Source organism: Falco peregrinus, chromosome Z (assembly GCF_023634155.1).
Source record: "Falco peregrinus isolate bFalPer1 chromosome Z, bFalPer1.pri, whole genome shotgun sequence".
NCBI classification, from domain to species: Eukaryota; Metazoa; Chordata; class Aves; order Falconiformes; family Falconidae; genus Falco; species Falco peregrinus.
The window spans coordinates 81,127,262-81,142,061 of record NC_073739.1 but is presented as its reverse complement, the minus strand read 5'-3'; the positions used below and the strand labels follow the sequence as shown (position 1 = coordinate 81,142,061).

Genomic DNA, 14,800 nt, shown 5'->3' with positions numbered 1-14,800 from the left:
TAGGCTCCTACGTTCAGATGTGAGGGTGATGCCCAGAACAGTGCAAGTCAACGTTAAGCAAGATCTATCTCCATGTCTGCTGAAAATGTGAGGAGCAGTAGTAAGACGGGCTATATCTAGAGTTTTGGAGGGTTTTTAATGTTTGATTCCATTAAATCAAGGCTGACAGCTAAGCTTCTAGGAGGAGACACTATGTGCTGTGGGGCCAGCTGTGCTTAGACCAGGGGGAAGCAACGGACTGAGCATTTTTGTTTTCTGGAAGTCTTGGAAGTGCCTTGTCCCAGATTGCCACCACTGTTCTCATTCTGGAACTCTGCCTGCCCCTAAAAGAAAAAGATGGTATTTCATATGGAAGCACTTGCACACTTGTTCCCACTTGTGCAAATGCCACTGGAGGTGGCAGTGGCTGTGCACTGCACTGATGAGGATGTGACTCCTGTTCTTGTGTTTTCAGAGTACAGATCTGACCAGCACAGTTGGCTATGACAGCATCATTCAACATCTGAATGATGGCAGGAAGAACTGCAAGGAGTTTGAAGACTTTCTGAAGGAAAGGTATGGAGCTGCCTCTGAAAACGAGTTGGGTTGAACCTGGGAAGTGAAGCGGTGTCACTGCTTTACTCCTTGTATTCCCAGTTTGGTTTCTGTTGCATTTAACTCTCCACTATGTTAAAACACATTTGATTTTTGACTGATGAGGAACTTGTGTTTTCTTACACTGTCCTTTCCTTGCACAGCTGGTGCTGTGGTGTGAAGTCCACGCCCAGGAATCCTCAGCTGTGAGGCAGCAATGGTGCCCAGGGCTTGATGCTCACATTTTGAACTCTCTATTAAAAAGAAGAGGAATCAAGAGCAATTCAATAATTCAGTCTTACATGTTGCCAGACATCTGTACTGATGTGTTTGCAGCTGTTGGTGGCCTGCCCAGGCCACATGTGTTCCCATGAAGTTCACCTCGCAGAAGATCAGGTGAAGACCTTGGCACAGGAGAAGCATGGCTTTGTCCTAAGTTTGTCTTTGTACGTTATGGACAGCCCACATATTTTATGTTAAAAATTAGTAACATTAGACAGTGTGTTTATTAATCAGAGGATATGACCTAAGTAGAGGTTCTGTGGCTACAAAGGCACAGCTGAGATGGTTTGGCCAGGTATTTTGACTTTATGGTTCACCTGGCTAATAACGGCTAAATATAAAGAATGTTGTAGAACAACCCTGAATTAATGTAATTTTGGTATTGAGAACTGGAGAAAACAAACCTCTGAATACAAACCTCTGGTACAAACCAGCCTGGAACAAAGTGGGATGAAGAGGAGGAGAACCTGCAGTTAAAAGTATCTAATGCATCTACATCTGTCTAGGCTGTAATCCCATGTTCCAGGAAAATTTGGGCTTTCCAGCTGCCCAAGGCACCATCCGCTGAACCCTGAGAACCCTGCTCATCCATGACAATGGAGAGTGCAGAAAGCCTCATGTGTACCCTATGCACTTTTCTGCTTAGCTGTTGAAGGAGGTGGAGGTTCCCACTGACGTGTCTAGCCAGGAGGAGATTAGAGGCTGGACCTGGGCTTGCTAGTGGCACCCGTCTCTGAACGCGGCCCACTTCTCCATGTACAGCACGGCTGTTACATGGAGCCAGCCATGGAGAACATGTCTGTCGGATCTGATGCTTTTTTGCAAAAGGAAATTTGTGGGAATATTATTAGATAGAGAAAAAAAAATCAATTCATAATCTTTATTTTTTCCCCCTTTCCCTACAAGCTTTTGGAGTTTTTAAAGAGTTAAGTCAGGTGAACCACAATGCCAAACTCTAGAAATCAGCATCTACATCTGCATTTGAGATACAAGCACTTTAGGAGGCGATTTATTTTATGCAGTAGACCTTCTAATGCAAGCCTCCACCAGCACTTGTTTCTCTCCATGACTGCAGACATGCAGCTGGGGTGGGTTGCCCAGATGGAGATACCTACAGCTGATTGAGCAAGTCCAGCCCTGGTTGCCTGTACAGATTTCAAAGTGACTGCAGAAACCTGCTGGTTCTTAGAGTACAACATATAGGCTTGCTTTCTCCTGCCCCTCTTTCTTCCAGCAGGGAAGGACAATATGATCTCTCAAAGGTATTATTTATGTTATCTCACCAGATGTGGCCTCTTCTGTAGCTGTTCTCCCTAAGGAGAGGCAAGCAGGAGAGAGTACCTACATTTTTAGAAGTCCTGAGCCTTGGGGTGCACGTATGGTGATGTATGGTGGTGGAGAGGTCTCTGAGGTGCCTGCTCCCTCCTGTCATATTTGGTTTAAATCAGCCAGATCAGATTCAAAAGTCCTTTGTGTGGATGGGCCGACAGATGCCCATGGCTGAGACGTGGAAAACATGATTGCACAAGCCTTGTTCCCATAGGAAACTGAGCTAAAAACTATCCAGGTGACTCACCTGGCTGTATCCAGCCACCAGCTGCACTGGCCACTTAGTCCTCCATCTCCTGCGGAGGTGGTGCTTGCACCCATCGGCCATGGGGAGATGGGGAGAACAACGCACCGGGGCCACAGACACAGCAAAACAGGGTGTTTTCAGTAGAAAGGCTGTTGGGTAACTGCAAACAACAGCCTGCCTTCAGCCACCCACCCCAGCTGGCTCACAGCAAGTCAGGAGATAGGCAGGGTGTTAAGAACAGGTCTTGGCCTCTGCTGCAAACGAGTATCAGTTTCTGAAATGAGAACTTCCTCTGATTTCTCTCTTTCCTCATTAGGGCAATTATAGAAGAAAAATATGGCAAAGAGCTCATTAACTTGTCGAAGAAGAAGCCCTGTGGGCAGACGGAACTGAAGTAAGTTCACAGTCCTCTGTGTGTTTGGTTTTTATGGGTGTCCTTACTTGGAGCAATGAAGGAGGAGCAGAAGGAAGGAGGCTGTGAGTGAGAAAACAGTGTTGAAATACGACTGGGATGCTACCAGCGGATGATCTGAAATAGGTCTTGTGAACGAATGGTGCACAGTTGGGTTGTACTTTGCCAATAATCAAGCTAGACTCCACCAAGTTCCTACCAGCCATAAACTAATCAAAGCATCGGAGATGCTCAGGTGAGACGTAGACATGCAGTTCAGCAGAGGGACAAGGATCATGAGACCTTGGGTTTACTTCTGACTGTTTTTGTGGCCAGAGGAAAGTACCAGTACTTCCTTGACTCAAACCATTACAATCTTCAAAGCTCAGCGTGTCACCGCCCCCCAGCTTGGTGGTTGGCCACTGTGGTCGGCTCCATGACTGGGTCTCCATTACCTTGGCACCTTCTACTTCCTGCTCTGTTTCTGTAATTTATACGTGCCCGGTCTGATATCCTCTGATCATTTATTTACAGTTTTATGCTGTATATATACATATATATATATATTTAGTGTGTATATATATATACATATATATAAAAATGTATTATATTTTATATCACATAAAATGATTCTGAAATCTTTATTGTACAATATGAATAGGGAGAAAAGTTCCCTATATTTCCAGCCACTGGCCAATGCACTGTGTAGAAGGTGTCCGTATGACTGAGATGATAGTTTTAGGAGGTCACCTGAAACATTTGCCATGAAACTCAGAATTTTGAACAGCATCCAACATTTAGAAAGATGTAAAGTAGATGTACACCAAGCTGTGTTACACTTGCTGAGAGGAAAAAAGCCGGAGGTATAAGGAGGGTAAATAAACCTGCTTTGAGCTGCTTTGGCTGGCGTCGCGTGAGGGATTTGCTATCTGGTTTGCGCCTGACCATGCTTTGCCACTCTTTAATGGTCTGCCCGTGTTTTTCAGCACACTGAAGAGATCTCTGGATGTTTTCAAGCAACGTAAGTAATTCTTTGTGTTTGTCAGGACACTTGGCAGAGCCAAAGCCTGCAGACAGTGGAAGAAAATAGCAGAGAAACCTCTAAACCTGTGTGATGCTGGGGTCAGGCGTAGGTTGTCCTGCTGGCCCAGCTCATCCCAGTGTGTAGGGCTTGGGACCAAGGGCTCCAGGGCATGGGTGGGAGAGGGGACCCACAGGGAGCCCTTTTGGGGGTTGTGCAGGAGTTGTACATCAGAAGCTGTGCATGGGAAGCTCATCTGTTGGCCTGGCTTGCGTTGCCCTCTTCATGCACATACGTGGTAATTCACCCCTGGAATGGCGCGGTGGGCTCTGGGCCCCTCGCTCCCAGACAGGCCCTGAGGGGCTGGAGCGTGCCCAGAGCCGGGCAGGGGGCTGGGGAAGGGGCTGGGGCACAAGTGCTGTGGGGAGCGGCTGGGGGAGCTGGGGGGTCAGCCTGGAGAGGGGGGGCTGAGGGGAGACCTTCTGGCTCCCTGCAAGCCCCTGAGAGGGGCTGGAGCCAGGGGGGTCGGGCTCTTCTCCCAGGGAACAGGCGACGGGACAAGAGGGAACGGCCTCACCTTGTGCCGGGGGAGGGTTGGGTTGGGAATGAGGGAAAATCCCGTCACGGAAAGGGTGGCCAAGGCTGGCACAGGCTGCCCGGGGGGCTGGCGGCACCCGCCCTGGGGGGATTTATAACACCTGTAGCTGTGGCGCTCGGGGCCAGGGGTTAGCGGTGGGATTGGCAGTGCTGGGTTAGCGGTTGGACTTGATGATCTTAAAGGCCTTTTCCAACCTCAATGAATCTGTGAATCTAATCCGAGCATCTAAAAGATGATGCTTTGGCCACTTTACATGGTCCCTTCGTTGCCCTGTGTCACAGCCTGCCAGGGTACGGGCAGCCAGCACCTGCACGTCGAGGGCCAGCACTCTGCTACCCCGATCACATCTGTGCTCTGCCTGGCCAGGCCTGCCTGCTGCTCTGTCCGTCCCACAGCACACCTTCCTAACGAGGCTCTGCCCTCACAGCAGCTGCCTATTAATAGCTGTGGGTCTGAAACAGCTCTGGAGGTTGAATCATGAGCTACAGTTCAGTTTAGCTCCTTTGATGAGCTCGCTGGTGTGGTGCTGCACAGCATGACCACTCATCTTCAGCAGGATGAGCCTGAGATTTTTTTTAGCATTACTTTTTCTGTGCCTTAAATTGGTTGCCTGCTAGCCTGGGGCAACGCTGCCTCCAGGCAGCTGCTTCAGGGTGCAATGTGTTGAAACATGCCTGAATTCATCTGGATGAGGGGTAGATGTGACTGTGCTTGTTTGAATAACTTCTCTTGATATGAGTTCTCTTAAACTGAAGTGTAAGACTGATGCTTACATAGGCAAGTGCCACTTGGAGGCTGCTTCAAAAAGCGCTGCTGCTATGTTTCTGCAGGAGGATGTGTGATGTGGGGTTAGTTCAGTGTGAGCTACAACAGCTGACTTGAGCAGCAGCCTTTTTAAGAATATATATCTATATCTGTATCTATTATAATTTTTATTTCTTTGAAGAGATAGACAATGTGGGACAAGGTCACATCCAGTTGGCTCAAACCCTTCGGGAAGAAGCAAAGAAAATGGAGGAGTTCAGAGAAAAGCAAAAACTGCATCGGAAGAAGGTCAGGTGCCGTGGGAGCACATGCTTTTGTCCCAGAGTGTTGATCCTGCCCTGGTGACTGGCTGCTCCCGGCTGGTGTCTCCCACTGTGCCCCAGCCCCCACCATGCCCCTGGTGCCTGCTGCTGCTGGGAAGTCCTGAGCTCCTCCCTACGTGTTGCAACCATGTTGGTGAACAGTGCAGCAACCTCTGACTTCCTTCTTTTCACTGCCACATCTCCTTTGGGTGTTTTTTGGGGCCAGCTATATCAGGGGCTCAGCTCCAGGGACGGCAGCTTCAACCAGGAATGTTTTTAAAGCATATATACATAGTTCTGTATGACCTCCATAGGGTCTGCTAAAATTGGCAAACCTTTTAATTTCTTCTGGTTTGAGATTCTTGGAATGTCTGGAAAATGAAAGAAAACTACTAGAACCAGGGACTGGTTTGGACCTAGCAGAGGGGAGTGGGCTTCCCAATTTTTCCAGACCCTATGGAGATGATACAGTACCGTATATTGTGAAGATCTCATTTGTAGAGCTCCTTTGCATATGTGAGTGGAGGCATAGATTGAAGAATAAAAAATGGGTTTTGTGAAGACACTCGGGGTGGATGAAGGTCCTTAAATCCATCCCAGTCTGGTCCATGCCTCTTCCTTTCCTAAGCCAAGTAGTCCGTCCTGGAGCTTTGATGGTCAATGACGTGCTGACTCTGGGTCTGTTGTCTTCACAGATCGAGCTGATAATGGAGGCGATACACAAAAACAGGAATTTGCAGTACAAGAAAACCATGGAGGTAAAGCGAACATGCTGCTGTTTCTTGCCATATGGGTTAATGCTGCTAACACACACGCACAGCGCTGGGGCAGGCTTAGACACGAGGGTCTTCCTTCTCTGCTGCAACTCGCGATGCCGTGTCCGCATAAGCAGTGTGCAGGGTGTGCTCAGAAAAACTGAAGAGTACCCCAGGGACTTGGCTGGTGGTAGCTTTGCAGGGTTGAGTATGAGTGATTTTGATGTCATGAACTCAATTGCCCTGAGCTTTTCATCACAAAGAGCAGCTTGTCTTGTGAGGTTGTCTTTGCCCAAGCAGTAGGGCACCTGGGACCTTAAGTGCTGTCCCCTGCTGGGCTGGCAGCCTGCCCCCACCTCTTCACTCGTAGGCTGTGCTTTCCTCCAGAGCCTCCTGCGGGAGCTGTATTTGCATCTCGTTGCTTGCTGACGCGCTCCTGCCCCTTTGGTGGCTCCCCTAGGCCAAGCGGCTCTACGAGCAGCGCTGCAGGGATAAGGATGAGGCGGAACAGGCTGTGCATCGCAACGCAAACCTGGTGACGCAGAAGCAGCAGGAGAAGGTATGGAGAGGCGGGTGTCCATGGGGCCAGGGGAGAAAGGGGTGTCTGTTCTTGCAGCTCTCCTGCCCTGTGGCTCTTCTTCCAGCGCCAGATCTTGGGGTGAGATGGATAGGTTGGTGATGTTCCCCAGCTGGGCTGCAGTGCCATTGGTGATGCACCCAAGCTCTCCTCTACCTTTTTTCTCTCTCCCATTTTTGGCAGCTATTCCTGAAGCTGGCTCAGACAAAATCAGCTCTAGAGGACTCTGGTGAGTGTGGAAATGAAGCATTTGGAGGGTGAGGGAAGTGTTTCCCAGGACAGGGGGTTTTGAAGCTATGGCATGGCTCTTGCAGCGAGCCTAGCCCTTGGGTCAGGCATGGCTCCTCAGAAACACGTGCCCAGGATACCAGAGGTGGGCACCTGCCCTGGAGAAGCCTGCATGGCCCCAACAAGGCTGCTCCCACCATTCCCCCACGGCCAGACCCTATGCCTTGCTATGCAGCTCTGCAACCCATTGCAGTGCCCGCCCGCAGCTGACCTGACACATTACTGCTGCTTTCTCCCTGACGTCCCGGCCATTTCAGGCTTCACATATTACCTTCTAGCAAAGGGTTTTTTTAACTAATGTTAATCAGATGAAAATGTGATTTCTCTCACAGACAGAAGTTACCAGCAAAGTGTTACCACTCTGGAGAAGATCCGGGAAGAATGGCAGAAAGAGCACATCAAAGCTTGCGAGGTAAATGCCCCCAAACACCTTCAGACAGAATTGTGGTCCTCTGGATGTCCACCACAGTGCAGATTTGCTTTCTCTGTGTTCTCCTGGCAGTGAAGCAGCAGGGTGTGTTGCAGCTAACCCTGTGTGTGTTTCATGTTTGGCTTCTGGATTCTGCTATGTCCCACTACATCAAGGCTTCCACTGTTTTGTTTTATTTTTATTTTTCTTCTTAATGCCATCTACCACATCTTAAAACTGACAAAGTAGTGATATTTTTGTCCATTACCTGCTTGCACATTTGGTGTGGCTGTCATCTTGAACAGCTGTGGTCACCTCTGGATTCTTGATGACTCAAGGCCAATATGTCAGAGAGCAACAACAACACCTGGCAGACTCTGTCTGAACCTCTGAAAGTCTTTAAAAGACTTTGCAGCAGAGGCTGGTGGCCGGCTGGGGATGCGCACTGGGTGAGGCCATCTGTATGTGAGCGCTGCACGCCAGGAGCCCTTCACCTTGCATTGCACAGACCACGTGTAGCACGGGAACCCCTCCAAGCGGTTGTATCAGCCTAAAGCAGACTGTCTCATAGCAAAGTGGTCTAGCAAGGATTTCTAGCACACGGTGGGGAAGTCCAGAGCGGGTGGTGAGAGGACCACGCAGCTGCTCTGCTGCTGACCTGTGTCTTGCAGCCACCTGTGATCTGTGACTGAGGGATGGACAGGGACTGCAGGGATCAAGGTTTTATCCCAGGTCTGCTGCAAGCTCGCAAACAACCTTCCCATTCCCAGCTGTGCCAATCCTTTCCCAAGCCACTGCTCATCAGGCCTCTATTTTACTTTTTCCTTTTGAGACGGAATTTGCTGTCTGTTCTGTGTGGCATGCATCGGTGTCTCAGTGCTAGTGTGCTTTGGTGTCCAGGGTCTCGGAAGCCTCTGTGATGGTGGGATGTAGAATGCATAGTTTCACTTCCACAGATGGATTACGTGGAGGTTTTCCCTTTGGTGTGTTGCAAAGGTCGTAACCGGTAACAAGTGCACATGTATGCTTGGGATGGAAGGTTGTCATGCGTAAAGGCATGTGAAATTGAGGTATACCAGACAGCAGATTTCAAAAGACTTGGGTTTAAACCTGCTTGGAAAAGCTCTGGGCAAGAAAAAGGGAGAAGACCAACCAATCAACGTGCCTCTGTCTTCATACATCCCCAGTGCTTTTTTATTGCTTCATACCTGTGGGAGGGAAGTGAGCTGGGACTGCAGGACCATGGGGTACCTAGGGAACATGCACTGCCTTTTGGAAGTTGCTTGGTCTCCCCAGAAGTAGCAACATGCTGGGTGACCTGCAGACCTTCCTGAGCTTAATACTCATCTTTGAAATACTTGGTTGTGTGGAGGGATCATTTTGTCCCTGGACAAGCTGGAAGACTCGTGGTTTCCATGTTTCCTGCAGAAGGCCAAAACCACCTGCTCCTCACTGAGGACAGTTGTCTTTGTAGTGGCACCTGGGGACAAGAAGCGATCAGGATAAAAGAGATTTGCTCTTGTTTTAAAGATGTTAGGGCTATTTCGTCTGTGTCATTTCAGTTCTTTGAGACTCAGGAGTGCGAGCGGATCAACTACTTCCGCAACGCCCTCTGGCTTCATGTCAACCAGCTCTCCCAGGACTGTGTCCAGACTGATGAGGTACATCAAATGACATTCTCTGGTTTTCTGTTTGGAAAGCAAAGCCCAATTTGTTTTCCTGTGCACTAAGCTGTGCTATGTTTGAGTTGGGCTGTGGCCTTTGATCGGCCACCAGACACCAGCATGAGTGTGCAGACAGAAGGTTTTGGTTAGAGCTCTTGCAGGTGAGGTTTCCTCTGGGGTTCCCATGGTTTTTGAGGGTGGTGAGACACTGGCACAGGCGGCCCAGAGAGGTGCCCGATGGCCCATCCCTGGGAACATCCAAGGCCAGGCTGGACGGGCTCTGAGCAACCTGATCCAGCTGAAGGTGTCCCTGCCCATGGCAGGGGGCTGGGCTGGAGGGACTTTGAAGGTCCCTTCCCACCCAAACTGTTCTGTGATTTTATGGTTCTCCTACCACTCCTACCACTGAAGCTTGTGTCTTGAGTGAGCACTGGGCTTTCACCCCTTGTATGATAAACAACTGGAAGTCTCTTGGTTTTTGTCCCAATGTACAGAAATGCTTTTTATTTCCCTTTTGCAGAAATATGAGGAAATCCGCAAGAGTTTAGAAATGTGCAGCATTGAGAAGGATATTGATTTTTTTGTAAATTTACGCAAAACTGGAAGTTTGGCTCCAGGTAAGAACTCAGTACAATCTCATGAAGTAGTGCTGACTTCATTGTACTTCTCTCATGGAGCTGCTGCTCTGTTCAGCATCAGTTTGGCTGCAAACCCCATAGATTTTGCAACAACCCTCCTTTCATTCACTGGCAGGCAGCACTACTCTTTGCCATGTGTTGTGAGCCCCTGAAGATAATCTCCCCTTTCTGTAACTTCTAATTTCCTGATCGGGCATTTTCCCAGAGAGGGGAAAGACTTAGCAGCTGAATGGTGGTATGACAAGTTTATGGCTATAAAAGGTCTGTACTTCACTATTGTTAACTTCTCCTAGCTCCTGTTGTTTATGAAAACTACTATAATACACAGAGAAATGCAGCTCCAGTGAGAAGTCCTGTTCCCGTACCTATATCGAGGTAAGGGATGTAACATGTACACTTGCAATTGCTATAGTAAATGATGCTTTCCCCCCCTTAAAAAAAAGACAAAAAACAAGCATATTTTGTTGCTTTCAGTCTACTGGAGGCTTGACTTGGCAGTATTAGAAGAAAATACTTCCCATTCTATGTCGTCCATCACTTTTCACAACAGGACTTGTTGTGCACAGGACATATGCCAATGTGCTGCCTACTAATAAGCTGTCCAAGGACCCCCTCAAACCCAGTCAGAGGTTCTTCCTCCCCCTTTTAGGGTCATTTCTCCCATCTCATCATTTGGATTCTTTATTCTGGAAGTGCTTGTGGTAAAAGCCTGCTCATTTTTTCTTGTAACAAGCCTATTCCAGAAGTCCTTTGCATGGAGGTGAGGGGCTGTGGTGCTTGGACAGCAGGAAAGCAAGGCAGTCTAGGGAACACTGAATTTCATGTCTTGCTTTCTTTGGGAACTATCTGAGCTCCCTTTCAGAGCATCCTCTGATACCAGACCGAAACCTTTTGAGCTTCCCTGCATGGTTCTCCGTGGGATTTGTCCACCTGAGGAGAGATGCATCAGTTGAAAGCATGCATGGGTAGAGGGAGGCAGAGCAGAGCTGAATTCACTCCCCCAGGACAGAGGCTGGTCAGGGAGGACAGGGTCAAGGATGTCTCTGCCGGGGGGAAAATGACAACTCAGGGCCAAAGACTCATGCTAAAGACGAGTGTGCCACTTTGGCTGTCACACTGGGAGAGAAGTCATGTTCAGTTAATGGTTTCCTGATGTCTCACTCTAGGCAAAGGCATGTAAAAAGGCATCCCCTGAGGCTCACTTGTAAATGTTTCCACAACTCAGTACTTTTTGGTTGCTTTTCCCTCTCCTGCACAGTATCAGCTTCAGTTCCCATGTCTGCCAAGCAGGCTGTCGATGGTGAGCCCACTGTGACATGCCTTGGTACCAGGTCTCCATAAAGCCCAGGCTGGCCAAACCTCGTGCCCTCTCACAGGTCTGGGATGGCAGCTGGGGAGCGCAGAGCCAGGGTGAGGGGAGTCCTGTAGCCACACAGATCCTCAGCTCTGTGTTTCCTTCTGTGCAGGAGGGGACCTCTACCCACCCCGACCAGCGCACCAGGTGAGTTACCTGCTTTATGGGGTTTCTGGCCCTGCAGAGGAACTCTCTGGTTTTTCTCTCTTCCATCAGTTCATGAGCTTAGGTGAAGCTCCTGCTTTAAGTCCAGTCCCCACTGTAAGATGCTGGGAAGCTGGGCACTGACTTTGGAGGCAAGGTTTCAGCCAGGACAAGTTCTGATCAAAGCCCTTTGTGTGGGCATTTCTGAAGCTTAAGGATGCCCACGCTGGGGATCCCACCAGTCTCTGCAGTTTGCTTCAATAGCACGAGCTAGATCATTGCCAGTGCCATTTCAGTGACGGGACACTGCAGCAGGACTTGGCAAATTGAGGTCCTGCTTTGGCTCTTTGGCAAATAAAGTCATTTCTTTGAGCCTCATTCACCCTTTCCTTCCATCCCTCTAACACAGGTAGTCAGTGCGTGGTGTTTCTGTCCTGTGTAAAACCTTGTAATGAGCACTTCTCCTGAGCAGAACTTATTTTTGTGTGCTCTGAGTTTCAGGTGAGCCTGATTATGCCACAGTTGACGGCTACAGCTTGATACATCACTAATAACCACAGTAAGTACTCACATTTGATGAAGAAAGGATTTAGTAAGAGATGCAGCTACACAGAGGAGGGACGTGGAGGAAAGAAAGGCCACCGGTTAAGGGATGGCATGTTGAGGTGACCAACTGGGAGCCGTGATCATGTCAGCCCTCCCATTGCTTGTCTGAGCTGGAGCTGTGGTTTAGATGCTGTCGATCCTGTTCTGTAGGTTCTCCATGTAGAAGATGGCCAGCGTGGCAGAGGTGGTGTTTCCAGTTATTCCGGGCCACATAGAGCTGAAGTGCTTCTCTGTTTTAAAAAAGTATTTGGGGACTCTGCTAATTATTTGTACATTCAGAAAGTGCCTGCTAAATATCTGTGCCTTTGATCAGCAAACTCCTTGGACGGATATCCCACCTTCACACTCAGGGGAAGAAAAGGAATATAAGCGGTGGACCCAGGCACAAGGGCGATACGTGTCGGAAGAAGTTTTTTGATTTGAAGTTCTAAAGTGCAGCCATGTGGGAGAGGCTGGAGCCTCCCACCCTCCAGATAACTAAGAAGTCAGATGTGTCGAGGGGAGCACTGTGTGATACCTTCGGGCACGCTGGCTTGTGTTCAGGGCAGATGTATCCCACTCAGCTTTCAGGGTACACTTTTGCCTGTTTCTAAAGTCTTTCATTAATGGTCATTAAACTTGTAATTTAGGCTTAATTTTGGTCATGCCTCTCAGGGAGCTTCCTTAGAGGAGCGCCAGCGGTTACACCAAGTGTCTGGCTTCGCTGTAGACGTGCTCCAGGCTCAAGCGTTGGTACTGGAAGCTGATTTGCATCTTGCCTTGTGCAGCAATCCCCAGAGCAGCTACTTAGTAAGAGGCTACGTAGAGCTAACTAGTAATAGGCTGTGCCACTGCAAACCTGCTGGGAAGTCCTGCACCCTGCAGAGTTCTTGGGGATCTGAAGGATGTCAGTCGGCTCTTGCAACTGTCTTTCCAATGAGGGGCTTGTGTTTTTTTAGATTAATGGTATAGCTTGTCATTGCTAGGCTCTGGAGATGCACATTTGATTAACTTCTAGGAATACCTAAATTTTGGACTTGTTCTGACTAAGCACCACTGGAAACAAATTTACCTACTAATGGGCTGGACCCATGAAACTCCTGTTCTGACAAGGTCTCCTCAAAATTTCTGCCTTTTTTATTTACCGTATGTACAATCATGGCTTTGATTCAGAAGCTTACATGCCTCAGGGCTGCTGGTTTCTCTGAAGTCCCTGTGTGCAGTGTTGCTTAACAGCACCTCAGTGCCTTACAACACTGGATACAGGGACACAGGACATGGGGAGCAGCACACAATTTAGCGGGCTGAACCTGCTGCCAGGTGCTTAATTTTGGAGCACCAGGAGTTGCTAGTTGTATCATGTTCTTCAAGTTGAATATGCGGGACTTCAGTATGTGCCCAAGCCCACTGGTCCCCAGGGGATTTACTGAATTTCCTTGTGTGGAGAAGATGACTGTGAGCTTTAACACCTGTCCTGCTGCATTATAGTGAACTATGCAAAGTGCACATGTCAAGGAATCAGTTGTCCTATTTTATTTCCTAAAGACCAAGTGTACAAATAATCTCCTGAAGGAGCCTGCTGTAGTCTTAGTTCCTTAAATACATATTTAAAAAATAAGTTTCGAGACTTGTGTGCTGGGTATTACTTTTTTTTTTGAAGGTTGTCATGTTCACTTTCTGTCAGGACTGGGGCTGGTACACCTTCAGAGCAACCCAGGATGTTTGCGTGGTGAGTTCCCTCTCCTGGAAGGAAGCCAACAAGAGCTTATCCTTGCTTAGTCTTTATTTCAGTACTTGCTCAGTACCAAGACAGTTGTGGGAGACAACACCCCAAGGAAGCCTGGCATGAAAACAAGCACTTGTGATGAACTGTAAACTGCAGACCATGTAGGACTGGAAGAATATTTACTCTACAATACATTGCGTTGTTTTTTCCTTGAGATTTTTCAGCTGAGCACGATAGATGGTGTTAGGCTTTTCTGGCTGCAGAGGTCCCCAATGAGGCTGAAACTTGGCTTGCACATTCACTAAATGAACAGAAGTAATCCAACAATAGGGATGCCAGTTATGAAAATACACCAAATCTTCGAATAGACGTAAAGCCAAGTAAAGTCTGGTTTGGAAGAAGCATGGCCAAATGTGGAGCTACTGGGAAGCAAGTCTGTGGGCCCATGAGAACTGAAATAGTATTTTATCTTCAGCCTCCTCCCTCGCTTGTGAGTGCTGCACCCAAATGGTGCAGCAGACTTTGGCCTCCTCCCAGGGCCCTGTGGAGGAGCCTAGCCTCCTCCTGGGCCCCTATAGTGGAGGCTGAGCTTCCTCACAGATGCCTGTAGAGAGGTTTTGCCTCCTCCCAGACCCCTATAGAAGTGCCTGGCCTCCCTACAGACCCTGATAACCAGATATGCAGCTCCTGCTTTCCCTCCCCAGGAAGACAGCGACAAGTACCTTAATTAGACAACTACTTTAATAAGACAGGATAGGAAAAGGAATACAGATAGCAAGTTAGTTCTACATCCCTTCAGGTGCTGGGCACCCGACCTTCAGGTGGAGTCAGACAGAGCTCTCCTTTTTTGGTCTTGCAAGCCAATACATAAATTATCACAAAACCCCAGCTCTATTCATAAAGGAAGTTCATATGAGAACTTTTTTCCTGCATTTCCAGATACAGGCAGGGCCAGGCAGGTGGTGTAAGGGTCAGTACCTTACTGGCAGGAGCTGTCTGCCAGTCCCCTGTAACCATGAGCTGGCTGAGCTTATCCTGCGGTCAAGGGGCTTGTGCAGCACAGCCCTGCCCTGTGCCTGCTGAGGGGGATCACTGGCTCCTGAACATGCAGTGGGCTCCCGGTCAGGATCAGTGCAGCCCCGCCTTGACTCA

General features: G+C 48.7%; 1 protein-coding gene across 1 annotated transcript; it reads left to right on the top strand.

Annotated features, from left to right (window-relative positions):
* Window positions 1-433: 433 nt before the first annotated feature.
* PSTPIP2 (proline-serine-threonine phosphatase interacting protein 2) lies at window positions 434-13,547 on the top strand (the record flags this gene model as incomplete). The annotated part of the gene is made up of 14 exons (XM_055791698.1): window positions 434-555; window positions 2,748-2,825; window positions 3,809-3,843; window positions 5,388-5,494; window positions 6,204-6,266; window positions 6,724-6,822; window positions 7,024-7,069; window positions 7,461-7,540; window positions 9,100-9,198; window positions 9,722-9,818; window positions 10,133-10,214; window positions 11,306-11,340; window positions 11,839-11,896; window positions 12,094-13,547. Coding segments are annotated over 13 exons (993 nt in total), but the record flags the coding sequence as incomplete, so codon positions are not given.
* Window positions 13,548-14,800: the final 1,253 nt, after the last annotated feature.